This window comes from Asparagus officinalis, chromosome 5 (assembly GCF_001876935.1).
Source record: "Asparagus officinalis chromosome 5, Aspof.V1, whole genome shotgun sequence".
In the NCBI taxonomy this organism is placed as follows: Eukaryota; Viridiplantae; Streptophyta; class Magnoliopsida; order Asparagales; family Asparagaceae; genus Asparagus; species Asparagus officinalis.
Window position 1 is genome coordinate 69,703,313 of NC_033798.1, and position 14,228 is coordinate 69,717,540.

The 14,228-nt window shown below is 35.6% G+C and overlaps 1 protein-coding gene across 1 annotated transcript; it reads left to right on the top strand.

The window, feature by feature from the left end:
* Window positions 1,329–12,915, top strand: LOC109841966. Its single transcript, XM_020410892.1, has 4 exons — window positions 1,329–1,775; window positions 3,649–3,673; window positions 3,898–3,969; window positions 12,602–12,915. Exons 1-4 carry the CDS (start codon window positions 1,329–1,331, stop codon window positions 12,913–12,915), a joined length of 858 nt encoding a protein of 285 aa, XP_020266481.1.

Sequence of the window (14,228 nt, forward strand, 5' to 3'; positions counted from 1 at the left end):
TAGGTGGCAATAAGTATTTTTTTATATTTATTGATGATGCATTGCGAAGGATGTGGGTCTTCTTATTGAGGATAAAGGACCAGGTATTTTTAGTCTTCCAACAGTTTCATGCCATGGTGGATAGGCAGACAGAAAGAATTTGAAGTGTTTGTGCATCGATAATGGAGGAGAGTACACTTCCATTTAGTTTAGAGATTATTGCTCCAAGCATGGTATTAGACATTAGAGGATAGATCCTGACACACTGTAGCATAATAAAGTTATAGAGAGGTACAATAGGACCATTGTGGAGAAAGATGCATGTTGAAGATGGCGAAGTTACCTAAGAGCTTCTGGGCTGAAGCTGTTTACACTGCATGCTATATAATCAATAGGTCTCCTTCAGTTCCTTTGGGTTTTGATATTCCAAAGAGAGTTTGGTCCGAAAAAGATATCTCCTATTCTCATCTGAATGTGTTTGGTTGTAAGGCGTTTGCACACATTCCGAAGGAGAAGAAACAGAAGCTTGATGATAAAGCGGTTCCTTACATCTTCCTTAGTTATGGAGAAGATGATTCGGCTACAAACTACGGGATCCATAAAAGAGATGAATTATCAGACAAGCAGATGTGATTTTTCAGGAGGATTAGACTATTACAGATCTCAGATGAGCAGAGCAGTCAAAGAGTGTTGCTAGTGAAATTCGAGATATAACAATCATTTTGTGTCCAGTACAGTTGCATCCTACAAATATATAATAGGTGCATGATGATGATATTGATGATGATGGTCAGATACCAGAGTAGGAAACCGGTGATTACGATCACAAGCAGGAGGCTCCTCATCAGTGGGAGCATCACCAGCAACATGAGTTTAAAGAGTTACAACTTAGGAGATCAGCTAGAGAGCATCAACCATCCAAGAGATATCCTCTTTCGGAGTATTCTTTACTGACAAAAGAGGGGGAGTTAGAAAGCTTTCAGGAGGCACATACTCATAAAGATAAGGACAGATAGTTTCAGGCTATGAAGGAAGAGATGAAGTATGTTGAGAAGAACGATACTTATGACTTGATGAATTTGCTGAAGGATAGAAAAACTTTGAAGAACAAGTAGGTGTTCAAGTTAAAGAAGGATGGTTACAAAGAGATTCATAATTAAAAAGCCAGATTAGTGGTGAAAGACTTTGGTCAGAAAAAAGGCATTGATTTTGATGAGATTTTTTTACCGGTTGTGAAGATGACGTCCATTAGAATTATCTTGGGGTTAGCAGGTAGTTTAGACCTCAAGATTGAGCAACTTGATGTGAAGACTGCATTCCTTCATGGTGATTTGGAGGAGGAGATCTATATGGAGCAGCCGGAGGGTTTTAAAGTGAAGGGAAAAGAACACATGGTTTACAGGATGAAGAAGAGCCTCTATGGTTTGAAGCAGGCACACAGGCAGAGGTACAAGAAATTTGATTCTTTCATGTTGAGTCATGGCTACCAAATGATAGTTACAGATTCGTGTGTATATTTCAGGAGAATTTTAGATTCTAGCTTTATTATCCTTTTGCTTTATGTGGATGATATGTTGATTGTTGGTCAGAATAGTCAGATAATTAGTGGACTAAGGAAAGAGTTATTTAAATCTTTTGACGTAAAGGATTTAGGCTCCGCACAACGGATTCTTGGTATGGATATTGCTCGTGACAGGAAAGCTAGGAAGTTGTGGTTATCACAGGAGAAATATATTGAACGGCTACTTGATAGATTCAACAAAAAAGATGCAAGTCAGTCAGTGCTCCTCTTGCAGGTCATTTGAAGCATAGCAAAAAATTTTGCCCGACTACAGATGAGAAAAAGAGTGAGATAGAAAATATTCCTTACGCTTCAGTTGTAGGGAGTTTGATGAATGTTATGGTTTTCACTCGGCCAGATATAGCTCATGCAGTTGGCGTTGTGAGCAGGTTTCTTTCTAATCCAAGAAAAATTCATTGGGAATGTGTAAAGTGAATTTTAAAATAATTGAAAGGCAGTTCCAGATTGTGTTTAAGTTGTGGAGGTTCAAAGACAATACTATATAGTTTTGCAGATGCGGATATGGTAGGTGATCTCGATCACAGAAAGTCCACCTGAGGTTGGTTGTTCACTTTTGCAGGGGGAGTAGTATCTTGGCAATCCAAGTTATTGAAGTGTATTGCTTTATCTACAACAGAGGTGGAATATATTGCAGCTGTAGGAACTGGGAAGAAGATGATTTGGTTGAGAAGATTTCTGCAGAAGTTAGGCTTACAGTAGGACAATTATCAAATCTTCATTGATAGTCAAAGTGCTCTTGATTTGAGCAAGAATTTTACATTCCACTCCAAGATGAAACACATTGATGTGAGATATAATTGTCTTAGAGAAGCTGTTGAGAAAGAGGGCTAAAGCTATAGAAGATTCACACAGATAAAAATCTAGCAGATTTTTTAACGAAGATTATTTTTAGAGAGAAGACTGAGTTGTGTCGGTGATTGGTAGGCATGAACTCCCGTTGAGGAGTTACAGATTGGCATACCTCCTCGTTGGGCTAGAAGGGCAGATTGTTATGGGTCTATTCCAAGATAAGGCTAACATGAGGTTCACATGAATTAAAATTCTATCTAGAAGATGATTTGGAGGATCTAGTTATCATAGGAATAGGTTTGGAGGACCTGAAAAAATATTCCTTTATAAAGAAATTCTATTCATGAGAAACCTATAATTTTTTTAGTGCTATAGTAAACCGTGAAAAGTAACCCGAGAGAGAAAAAGAGGGGGAGAGAGTGAGAAGTTTAGATTTCGAATAGTTTGATTATCTAATTACAGTGTTTCAAAAGCCACTGTTTTCAGAGCGATGACGTCGTTGAGGGTACGGTGTTGGTTTCTCTGTAGGTGTTGGAGATTTTTGGTGAGATGAGATTTAGGGTTTTGGTGCCCAAGAGGTAATATTGTATCTTTCTCTTGTGATTTAATCCTCAAGTTTAGGTGTAACTTGGAGGGATTATACTCTTAATTCATAGTGAAATATTTTTCTCTGGATTGTCCCGTGAACGTAGGAATGATTTGTCGAACCATATTAAATCTTGGTGTTTACTTGCTTGTGGTATTTTTATTGGTACCATTATTCATTTAGTGTTTAATTTCACAAATTAATCTCCATAAAATCCCTAACAGAATGCACCCTTACGTTGTAGTATCGCACTTTTAGAACTTATTATCTACATAGTTTAATTCTTGTTGATAAACCTTCTGGCCGGCGAATTTTTTTTTTTTACCAATTTAAGGCTGGATCAAATTTCAGCAAATATTACCTAAAAGTAAAGTTAGTGGGGTCTATCTCGTTAAAGTTAATCCAAATCCTACTTTGATTTTGATTTAGTTATCTTTATGAATTATTTTATCTTTAAGAGTGTATCTTGTTTTAGGAGTTTGTTTATCTTTAGTAGTTGGACCAAATTAGCTAAAAATAGACTTTTTCTCATCCTTTATTAGAGTTCATATTATATAGAAATACTAATTTGTAAAGGATATATAAGGCTTCATCCGTGTACTATAGAAGCAAGCCATCACAGAGAACAAATTTCGTTGTTTATTGGCTTCTCCATTTCTTTTTCTCCCCGTATGTTCCTTATTTCATGATTAATTTGTATTTGCTTTATCAGTGGTATCAGATGAACAATCTGAACAGTACTACGTCGCCTTCTATTCCCATATTCGATGGGAAAAATAATAACCGATAGAGCGTGTAGATGAACTTAGTGTTCGAATATCAAGATATACTTGGTGTCATAGAGAAAGGAGTTACAGATCTTATGAGTGTGCGAACGAAGCTAAGAATGAAACCCACTATGAGAACAAGAAGAAGCATAGGAATGCATTATTCTACATCTATCAATGAGTGAATGATTCAGTCTTTGAGAAGATAGACGATGCAACTACGGAAAAACAAGCATGGAATATTTTGGAGAAATCATATCATGGAGGTAAAAAAGAGGAAAAGTTAGACTTCAAACTTTAATATGCCAATTTGGACTTTTGCAGATAGAATCTGCTAATAGCATCAAGAATTATGCAACTAGAGTGCTTTTAGATTTAACAATTATAGAAAAGATATTGTGATATCTTATAGTAAAATTGAGTCATATCATGGTGGCAATTGAAGAGTCAAATGATTTATTCAAGATGATGGTTGATGAATTGATGAATACCCAACAAGTTCACTGTTTGCGTCGGGAATGATTTTTATTGCAGCTTCCATTACAATCATTTATCATTTACAACGGAAACAAAAGAGTGAGCTTTTTATAAAACTACTCTTTACAAAGAAAAAATGGGGTATTCCCTAAAAACACACACACAAATTATTTATTAGTCGCTGCTTGCATTAGATCTTTGCCTGTGCCGGAGACGCTTTGATCCGTGGACCACCGATTCAACGATCCGGGTTCATCGTGGGAGAAGGCTTTAAGTCATTGTTTTATTTTAGAAATAAGAACAGAAGTAGATATCCAAACCAAGTAAGATAAATACTATTCCCGAAATCAAATCAATATTTGAAATCAAGGGAAACACCGAAGGCCTTTGAGATGTCAAAAATAGATCGTACTCTCTCTCTTGCTCTCAGAATTCGCCAAAAGCTCAAGTCTTGGATAGGGGAGATACTTATAGCCTTTAGAAGCTGTTTATAAAGATAAGAACGTGAAACAAACCTTGTTGGACCCTAGAGGGGGGATGATTAGGGTCTTATGCTAATCTAATCCGATTTTATGCCAATTAAAACTGACCCTAGAGGGGGGATGATTAGGGTCTTATGCTAATCTAATCCGATTTTATGCCAATTAAAACTAATTCAAATATTATTCTTGCAAGATAGATATACAATATGATATGAGCAAGAATATGTAATACGAACAATAAGATATATCCTATATGATAAAAATATATGCAAGTATATATAAACTAACACAAGGGTGATATAATCAAACTACAAATGTGATAGGGCAAAATATACAAGAGTAAAGGCAATTGGAGATATAAGATAAATACATAAGCAAATGCGCCAAAGACAAACTCAAACACACTCAAATGATCACGGAGTTCGGACCTTTCGTCCTACGTCTCCGCTCCCCACTCCCGGGGAGAAATCCACTATCACAACCGGGTTTTTTACGCTCACCCGAATAACGTTTATACCTCACAATATTGGTTTTCAATGCTCACCGATCAACGTTCATACCTCACACTCTCACTCGGTTTTCTAGCTCACCGAAAACCCTACAATCTCACAATATAACAAATGATTTGTTCTCTATAATAGATGAGAACACAATGTAAGCTCACTCTCAATGATACAATCCCACAACCCAAATATACTATGAATGTAAATACAATAAGCTCAATGGTTGTGTGTGTGTAAGCAAAGAGAAATAAATCAAAACTAAACTCAATATAAAAATTATCTTTAATGAATGATAATCAAATAACTAAGCAAATGTAAAGCTAAATAAGAGGTTAGAAAACTTCTCTATAAACACAAAGGAGAGGATGAAGAAGATTGATGATGAATCCCTCAATTGACAACAAGGAGAGGATGAAGAAGATTGATGATGAATCCCTCAATTGACAACATAAGCTTCCTCCTTTGTAAACACAAACCCCAAACTTAAAACAAACCTCCTTTGTAAACACAAACCCCAAACTTAAAACAAACTATAAAACCCTCTTAAACTTGTTTAAAACTTTTTCATTGTCTATGAAATAATAAATACAATTGGGTATATATAGGGTAGAAGAAAACAATCCCCAAAACCCTAAAAAACCACTAAAAGATAAAAATCAGTAAGTTACCATTACTGTGCAACAGTAACATTAGCGGTCGACTGTCGTGGTCGACCGTAAGAAGAAAAACACAAAAACTATACTCTAGACTATGTAAGGTCGACCGCCATGGTCGACCACACTGTAGCACGGTCGGCCGTGGCGATCGACCGCACTGTAGCAAACATGCACAAGCAGTTTCCAGTTTTTGATAATTCTGGAATTTTGCGTATCTGACTTTGTAAAATCAATTAAAAATAGTAAATAAACTCCAAAAATCATGAAATTTTGAGAGAAGGTTATAGACATGTATATAAAAATGTTAGAGAAAGGATTTATAAAAAATAACTTCCCAGTTGAGAGAAATAAATATTTGAACATAGATAAATAGTTTCTAAAAAACTGCAGAAAATACGGTTTTGTATATTCAATTGAAAATAACAAAACAACTCCAAAAATAGTAAAACTTGGGAAAATATTTGTATATATGATGATAAATATGTAAACAAAGAAATATTTTAAATTGCATTTCCCAATTGTGAGAACTCATGTATTTTGTAAGTATGTCCATAACATGAAAAGTTGATATACATAAAATTTGATGTTTTGACATAAACACAACTTTGAAACATTTTCAAACGTTCTTATAGACTTAATAAAAGATATAAAAAGTTGTTATGAAGTCTATAAACTAGAAACATAATATTTTCACAAATATGCATATTCTATGCAATATTTTCTAAAACACAAATATGTAATCTCATATTTATAAACATGGAAACCCAAAAACATTTATGTATATATATATAACCTTAAAATATTGAACACACATAATATAAATCTAAACTAATATACCCAAGCAATCTTGATCTTCAATAAGCTTGACTTGGTACACTATGCGGATAAAGCTGAACTTGGATCTTGAACTTGAATTGCATAAGCTTCACTCCATAATTCCGCCAACCTCCATTTGATATTGTCGTTGAAGCACTATTCCATCCATCCTCCAACATATTGTTTGCCTAGAATAAATATAAAACACAAACACTAGACAAATAATATTAGATATAAATTGTTTGTAAATCATCATCAAAATAAGAAGGTCAACAATCTCCTCCTTTTTGATGATGACAAACAATTTACAAAAAGAATATATGCATGAAAGGAAATGAATATACAAAGTATAATATATCATGCATATAAACAAGAAGGAATATACTCACAATATTTCTCCCCCTTTGACAACATCAAAAAGGGGACAAAAGAATAAAGAGAGAGAAAGGTCCCCCTATCAATATGCATGGGTGAGTATAACACAAAAAATATATATATAGGGATTGCTCCCCTATCAAAATGCCTCATAGGATACATGAAATGAATGCTAAGGCAAAAATATATGTGAGCAAGCATAGATGTTAAACACTACTCACATATAAAAAGATAATGAGAACACATATAAATATATCAATATGAAGAATATTGTCTCATCATAAAAATTATGTATAAAAATAGATTTATGAAATCAAGAGAAGAGAAACATGAGAATCATGCAAAAAGTTTTCAAATGAAAACAAACCAACCAAAAGAAATTATAAATCAAAGTTTAAATCCAAAAACGTAAGACCAAATCATCATTGATTCAAAAAAAATCATGAGAGGCGACCATATCTAGCTCTTGATCTAGTAATAACCCATATAAACATTTAAGCATCCAGTAAACAAGATTTGGAAATAATCACCCAATAAACCCGGAGGGTATATAACTACAAACCTCTCATTTAAAATCAAAACTAATAGTCATGAAAAAAAATAATTAATCAAAGAAAAATTATTTTCATATTCAAAGATTTCAAAGCATAATTTTTAAAACCAAGAAAAAGAAAAAGAAAAACACTAAAATTCTTGGTTTAAAAATCAAATTTGTTTTGGTACCCAAGAATTTTTGGTACCAAAAAGTTTAGGGACATGACCCCTATCATTTAAGTTCAAAGCCCTAGGGTTATGAACCCTCTTGGGCGCATATGGTACACTAGCACGGTCAAAACAATAATCTTGCAAATGACCATTCCGATTACAATTTGTGCCATGAAAGAGATCCATTTGTTTTTATGGACCATTAGCTCGTGCATGAGAATCATTTGCAAATAAATAATTTTTTTTTAAATTATATTGCAAATGAGAAACATTATTAAACAAATGTGGTTTACTTGAGAAATTTGGCAAGTTTGAATATTTTTTCAAATCATAACAAAACTTCACCTAATGGCCAAATCTACCACAAACATCACATTTAAAAATATATGGTCTACTAGAAACATTTGGCAAATAAAATTTCTTTTTCAAATCAAAACAATATTTTGCCAAGTGACCAAAACGACCACAAAGATCATACTTGAACACACTAGCATGCTTATGATGAACTTTGTGAGAATGAGCATGTGAATGTGTAAGTGTACAAGATGAAGAAGCTACATGAGATGCACAAGGAGCATTAGAATTCTTATGTTTGTGTGCATCAAAGCAAAATTTAGCTAAATGATTTTTTCGGCCGCAATTAGAGTATTTGTAAACTTTGCTATATATGTGTGCATAATGAGTGGATGATGACTTAGACTTGGCACACATATCCATAAGCCTCTTATGATTATTAATGCATGTTTTTAAAGTTGAATCTAAAGATAAAATGCGATTATTCATAAGATTCAAATGTTTATTTTTAGGCACATATGCATTTTTATTAGAAGTAGAACATAAATAGTCATTTATAAAGGAAGCAGTATTATTTTGTATGTTCTCTACTTCTAACATGGTATTATCTCTTTCATGAGTTAAACTAGCAATATTTGAAGTTAAAGAAACTTGATCCAATTTTAATTTTTCATTGTTTTCTTTAAGGATCACATTTTCATTAGAAATAGTTTCAAACTTAGATGCTAACAACTCATGATCGGATTTCAAATCCTCGTGCTTGCTTTTTAAATCAATAAAATTTTTATGCAATAAGTTATAGGCATGCAATAATTTTTCATTAGCACAAGCAAGTTCATCACTAGATAAATCATTAGTGGTTTCAAACTCACAAACCTCACTAGGGCTATCGCCTAGTGGTCGTGTGCATGATGCTCCATATGAACTTGAAGCCGGATCCGCTAAAGCTTGTTAGATCGCCTCCAAGTTCCCTTGATGTGCTTCAATAAACTTTCATAAGGTATAAGCACTATCAAAATGAACAAACTTGTTAGACATAGATGAATTAAAAACATTTAGCAAATATTCTAACAAAATATTGTTCATTGTAAACATTCGATGATCATTTTTATTCCACTTGGATTTCTCCAAAGTGAGCACAATGTAAGCATCATCTATAATTTCTCATAAATCAAAGTGTTTAGATTGAACAAAAAGTTTAAATCTAACACACCATTGAGAATAGGAAAAATTATCTAATCTAGGAGCAATATTAATGGCATATTCTAAACAATGCATATCCATAATATAAAAAGCAAGCAAGATATAAAAATTAAAAATTGGATTAGCACAAAAAGATAACTTGGATCTTTAACTCAAGGCGATTAGACCTTAAATCAAAGAGCACCAAGCTCTGATACCAATTGTTAGACCCTAGAGGGGGGGTGATTAGGGTCTTATGCTAATCTAATCCAATTAAATGCCAATTAAAATTAATAAACAAGTTATCCTAGCAAGTATGAAATACAACAAGATACGTAAGCTAGGATAAGCAATATGAACAAATGAATACATCCTAGCAATGAGATATACTATGAAATATATGCAAGGATATAGTGATAGGGCAAAATATACAAGAGTAAAGGCAATTGGCGATATAAGATAAATACATAAGCAAATGCGCCGAAGACAAACTCAAACACACTCAAATGATTATGGAGTTCGGACCTTCCGTCCTACGTCTCCGCTCCCCACTCCCGGAGAGAAATCCACTATCACAACCGGGTTTTCTATGCTCACCCGAATAACGTTTATACCTCACAATATCGGTTTTCAGCGCTCACCGATCAACGTTCATACCTCACACTCTCACTCGGTTTTCTAGCTCACCAAAAACTTTACAACAACACACTCGGTTTTCTAGCTCACCGAAAATCTTACAATCTCATAATATAATAAATGATTTATTCTTTATAATAGATGAGAACACAATGTAAGCTCACTCTCAATGATACAATCCCACAACCCAAATATACTATGAATGTAAATACAATAAGTTGTGTGTGTGTAAGCAAAGAGAAATAAATCAAAATTAAACTCAATATAAAAACTAGCTTTAATGAATGATAATCAAATAAATAAGCAAATGTAAAGATAGATAAGAGTTTAGAAAAACTTTTCTATAAACACAAAGGAGAGGATGAAGAAGATTAATGATGAATCCCTCAATTGACAACATAAGCTTCCTCCTTTGTAAACACAAACCCCAAACTTAAAACAAACTATAAAACCCTCTTAAACTTGTTTAAAACTTTGTCATTGTCTATAAAATGATAAATATAATGGGATATATATAGGGTAGAAGAAAATAATCCAAAAAACCCAAAAAAACCACTAAAAGATAAAAATCAGCAAGTTACCGTTACTGTGCAACGGTAACATTGGCGGTCGACCGTCGCGGTCGACCGTCGCGGTCGACCGTGAGAAAAAAAACTCAAAACTCAAAAACTGCTATCTGGTCGACCGCCATGGTCGACCACACTGTAGCACAGTCGACCTTTGCGGTCGACCGCACTGTAGCAAACATGCACAGGCAGTTTCCAGTTTTTGACAGTTCTGAAATTTTACGTATCTGACATTGTAAAATCAATTAAAAATAGTAAAAAAACTCTAAAAATCATGAAATTTTGAGAGAATATTCTATATATGTATATGGACATGTTAGAGAAAGAATATCTGAAAAATAAATTCCCAGTTGAGAGAAATAAATATTTTAACACAGATAAACAGTTTCTAAAAAACTGCAGAAAATACGGTTTTGTAAATTCAATTGAAAATAACAAAACAAATCCAAAAATAGTAAAACTTGGGAAAATATTTGTATATATTATGATAAATATGTAAACAAAGAAATTTTTCAAATTGCATTTCCCAATTATGAAAAATCATGTATTTTGTAAGTATGTCCAAAACATGAAAAATTGATATACATGAAATTTGATGTTTTAACATAAACACAACCTTGAATCATTTTCAAACATTCTTATAGACTTAATAAAAGATATAAAAAGTTGTTATGAAGTCTATAAACTAGAAACATAATATTTTCACAAATATGCATATTCTATGCAATATTTTCTAAAACACAAATATGTAATCTCATATTTATAAACATGGAAACCCAAAAACATTTATGTATATATATATAACTATATATATATGCATAGAAACTAAAAACTTGTATGTATATATAAAACTATATATACATAGAAACCAAAACTAAAATGTGTGTGTATATGATATCGAGCTTAAAATATTGAACACACATAATATAAATCTAAACTAATATACCCAAGCAATCTTAATCTTCAATAAGCTTGACTTGGTACACTATGCGGATGAAGCTGAACTTGGATCTTGAACTTGAATTGCATAAGCTTCACTCCATAATTCCGCCAACCTCCATTTGATATTGTCGTTGAAGCGCTATTCCATCCATCCACCAACATATTGTTTGCCTAGAATAAGTATAAAACACAAACACTAGACAAACAATATTAGATGTAAATTATTTATAAATCATCATCAAAATAAGAAGGTTAACAAACCTCACCTGACAACTCTTTTTTCTGAGACAGTGTTTACTATCTCGGATGAAGGGATTATTCCAGGAAGTTTTGTAACTGACATCAATTCTGCTAAATGCTATGATTCTCAGAGGTTTTGAGCGTATTTTTAGTTTGTAATGGCCTCTCTGTGTTTATGGATGTTCCCAAGCAGTTATGGAGCCATGTGGTCTACACGAAACTCAAGAAAACCATCAAAAAAGACGTCGCGTTGTCTCACAATTTCCGAGACAATCTACACTATCTCGGAATCCGAGACAATCTATATTGTCTCGGAAGTAGAGATAGTGTACTGTAAGGACCGTGATTTTTGATACTGCTTTAAATAAAATTTTCTAGTATTTAATATTAAATATTAATTTTCAAAAGAGTATTTGTATTTTCCCTAATTTTCTAGGATTTTATGATTTAAAAATATGATTTTTATACTTATTTTAATAGTATTACTAATTATAGATTTAGTTGTTACGGTAAAGACTTTTAAACTAATATTTGGTTAGTCATTATTGTTATTATTATTATTTATATTATTTTAAAAGGGGTATTTTCCTTGTGTTTTCTCTCCCACCTATGGAACATCTCTCTCTCATTTTCTCTCTCTCCCCTACCCTACTCCCTAAATCATCCCCAGTTCACGCATTCTCCTACCTCGTTTCTCGCGCGCCTCACTTCTCTAACCCCGCCCCCATCCGCCGACACCCTCCTCTCTTTTCATTCTACCAGACTTCAACCCTCACCTCTCTCTTGTGAGTTGTTAATCAGTCCGGATTGGTAGTTTGAATCTTAGTTAGTAGATAGAATTCTAGTTAGAATAGAATACTAGTTAGTAAGGAGTTTTCTAGTTATTGGATAAGATTAGAGTTGTAATCTTAATCCTATATATATGTAAACAATTGATGAGTTTTGTTAGAACGTGAAATAAAAAGAAAACTCCAGAAAAGTTCCTGCCTCTCCTCTGTTCGTTCTCTCTTCTCTCTGTTTACAGGTTCTCTTTTGTGTTCACCAACAAAACAGACCCTGAGCTCTCAATTGGCTGTTGTTCGGTCCCAAAAGGAAAGGTCCCAGGCTCTGTTTTCGGCCAATAGCAAGTGCAGGAGCAGAGACACAAAACTTCCTGCAGTAAAGTCCCGTGTGTGGTTCTTTGGTGTTCGGTTTCTCCAAAATCAGGTAAAGAAGCTTTGCTTTCAGGTTTTTATAAAAGCTTACAACTTTGATACTTGGGCTGATCCTATTGCAAAAGCCAACAAGTGGTATCAGAGCGGTGTATTCCTAAGTACCAACCAAGATCTGAAGAGATGACGAGTTCGGAGAAGATGACAACCAAGGTGGGTTCGCTCACTCTTCAATACCCGACGTTATCGAGGGACAACTATGCTTCGTGGGCGATCAAGATGAAAGTCTACATGAAGGCTCAAGACGTGTGGGATGCCATTGAGCCCGCGGCAGGCGCGTCCGTGGAACACAGGAAGGATCAGATGGCGTTGGCGGCCATCTACCAGGGGATTCCTGAAGAGACTTTGATGGTGATCGCAGAGAAGCAAACGGCAAAAGAGGCATGGGAGACGTTGAAAACTATGCACCTAGGAGCGGATCGTGTGAGGAACGCGAAGGTGCAGACCTTGAAGTCCGAGTTCGAACTTCTCCGGATGAAGGAGAATGACAACGTCGACGATTTTTCGACGAAGTTGACAGGAGTCGTCAACAAGATCCGGGCTTTAGGCGGCGAGATGGAGGAGAACTACGTCGTCAGAAAGCTACTTCGGGCGGTACCGGAGAGATTCCTTACCATCGTCTCCACGATTGAACAGTTCGGGGACATCGACGACATGACACTCGAGGAGGCGATCGGGCGTCTCAAAGCCCACGAGGAGAGGGCACGTGTTTTTCGAAACAACGTCGATGATCACCTATTGTTGACGCATGCGGAGTGGCAAGCAAGGAGCAAGAAGAACGGCGGAGGCTTCCTCTCAACACCTACAACCAATGATGGCAGCGGTCGAGGACGAGGTCGCGGGGCCGGTCGTGGGCGTGGCCGTGGCCAAAGAGGCCGAGGCGGACAGCAGTACCGGCAGCAGCACCACGCTGCCCATGCAGGCCGCGGAGGGGAGCACGGCGGCCAGGCAGGCCGAGGCGGCTTCGGCGGCAGAGGAGGACGTCCAGGAGGTGGTTTCGGCCATGGGAGTGCAGCTCGCCAGGAGGGGGAGAGTAGCACAAGCGGTGGTCGAGACAAGTCCAAAATTAAATGCTTCAATTGCGGAGTATACGGGCACTTTCAGTCGGAGTGTCACAAGCAACGCCGCAACCACGAACAGGAGGCTCATCTCACCCGTGCATATGACGAGGAGCCAACCTTGATGATGGCTATGTTAGAAGAATCGTCAAGTGCTATTTTGCTTAATGAGGAGAAGGTGGTGCCGGATTTACTTACAGCGGGGGAGGCACAAGTTGCCAACGACGTTTGGTACCTCGACAACGGAGCTAGCAATCACATGACCGGCCACCGAGACAAGTTCAAGGAGCTCGACGAGAACATCAAGGGAACCGTCAAGTTTGGTGATGGATCCGCGGTAGAGATCAAGGGGAAAGGCTCTATCCTCTTTCAGTGCAACAAC

Coding starts and splice junctions, on each gene's coding strand:
- LOC109841966 (XM_020410892.1), top strand. CDS start 1,329: ATGGAGCAGCCGGAGGGTTTTAAAGTGAAGGGAAAAGAACACATGGTT. Junction 1,776..3,648: donor AGTCAGTGCTCCTCTTGCAG/GTCATTTGAAGC, acceptor TTGCTTTATCAG/TGGTATCAGATGAACAATCT. Junction 3,970..12,601: donor GGAGAAATCATATCATGGAG/GTAAAAAAGAGG, acceptor CTCTGTTTACAG/GTTCTCTTTTGTGTTCACCA.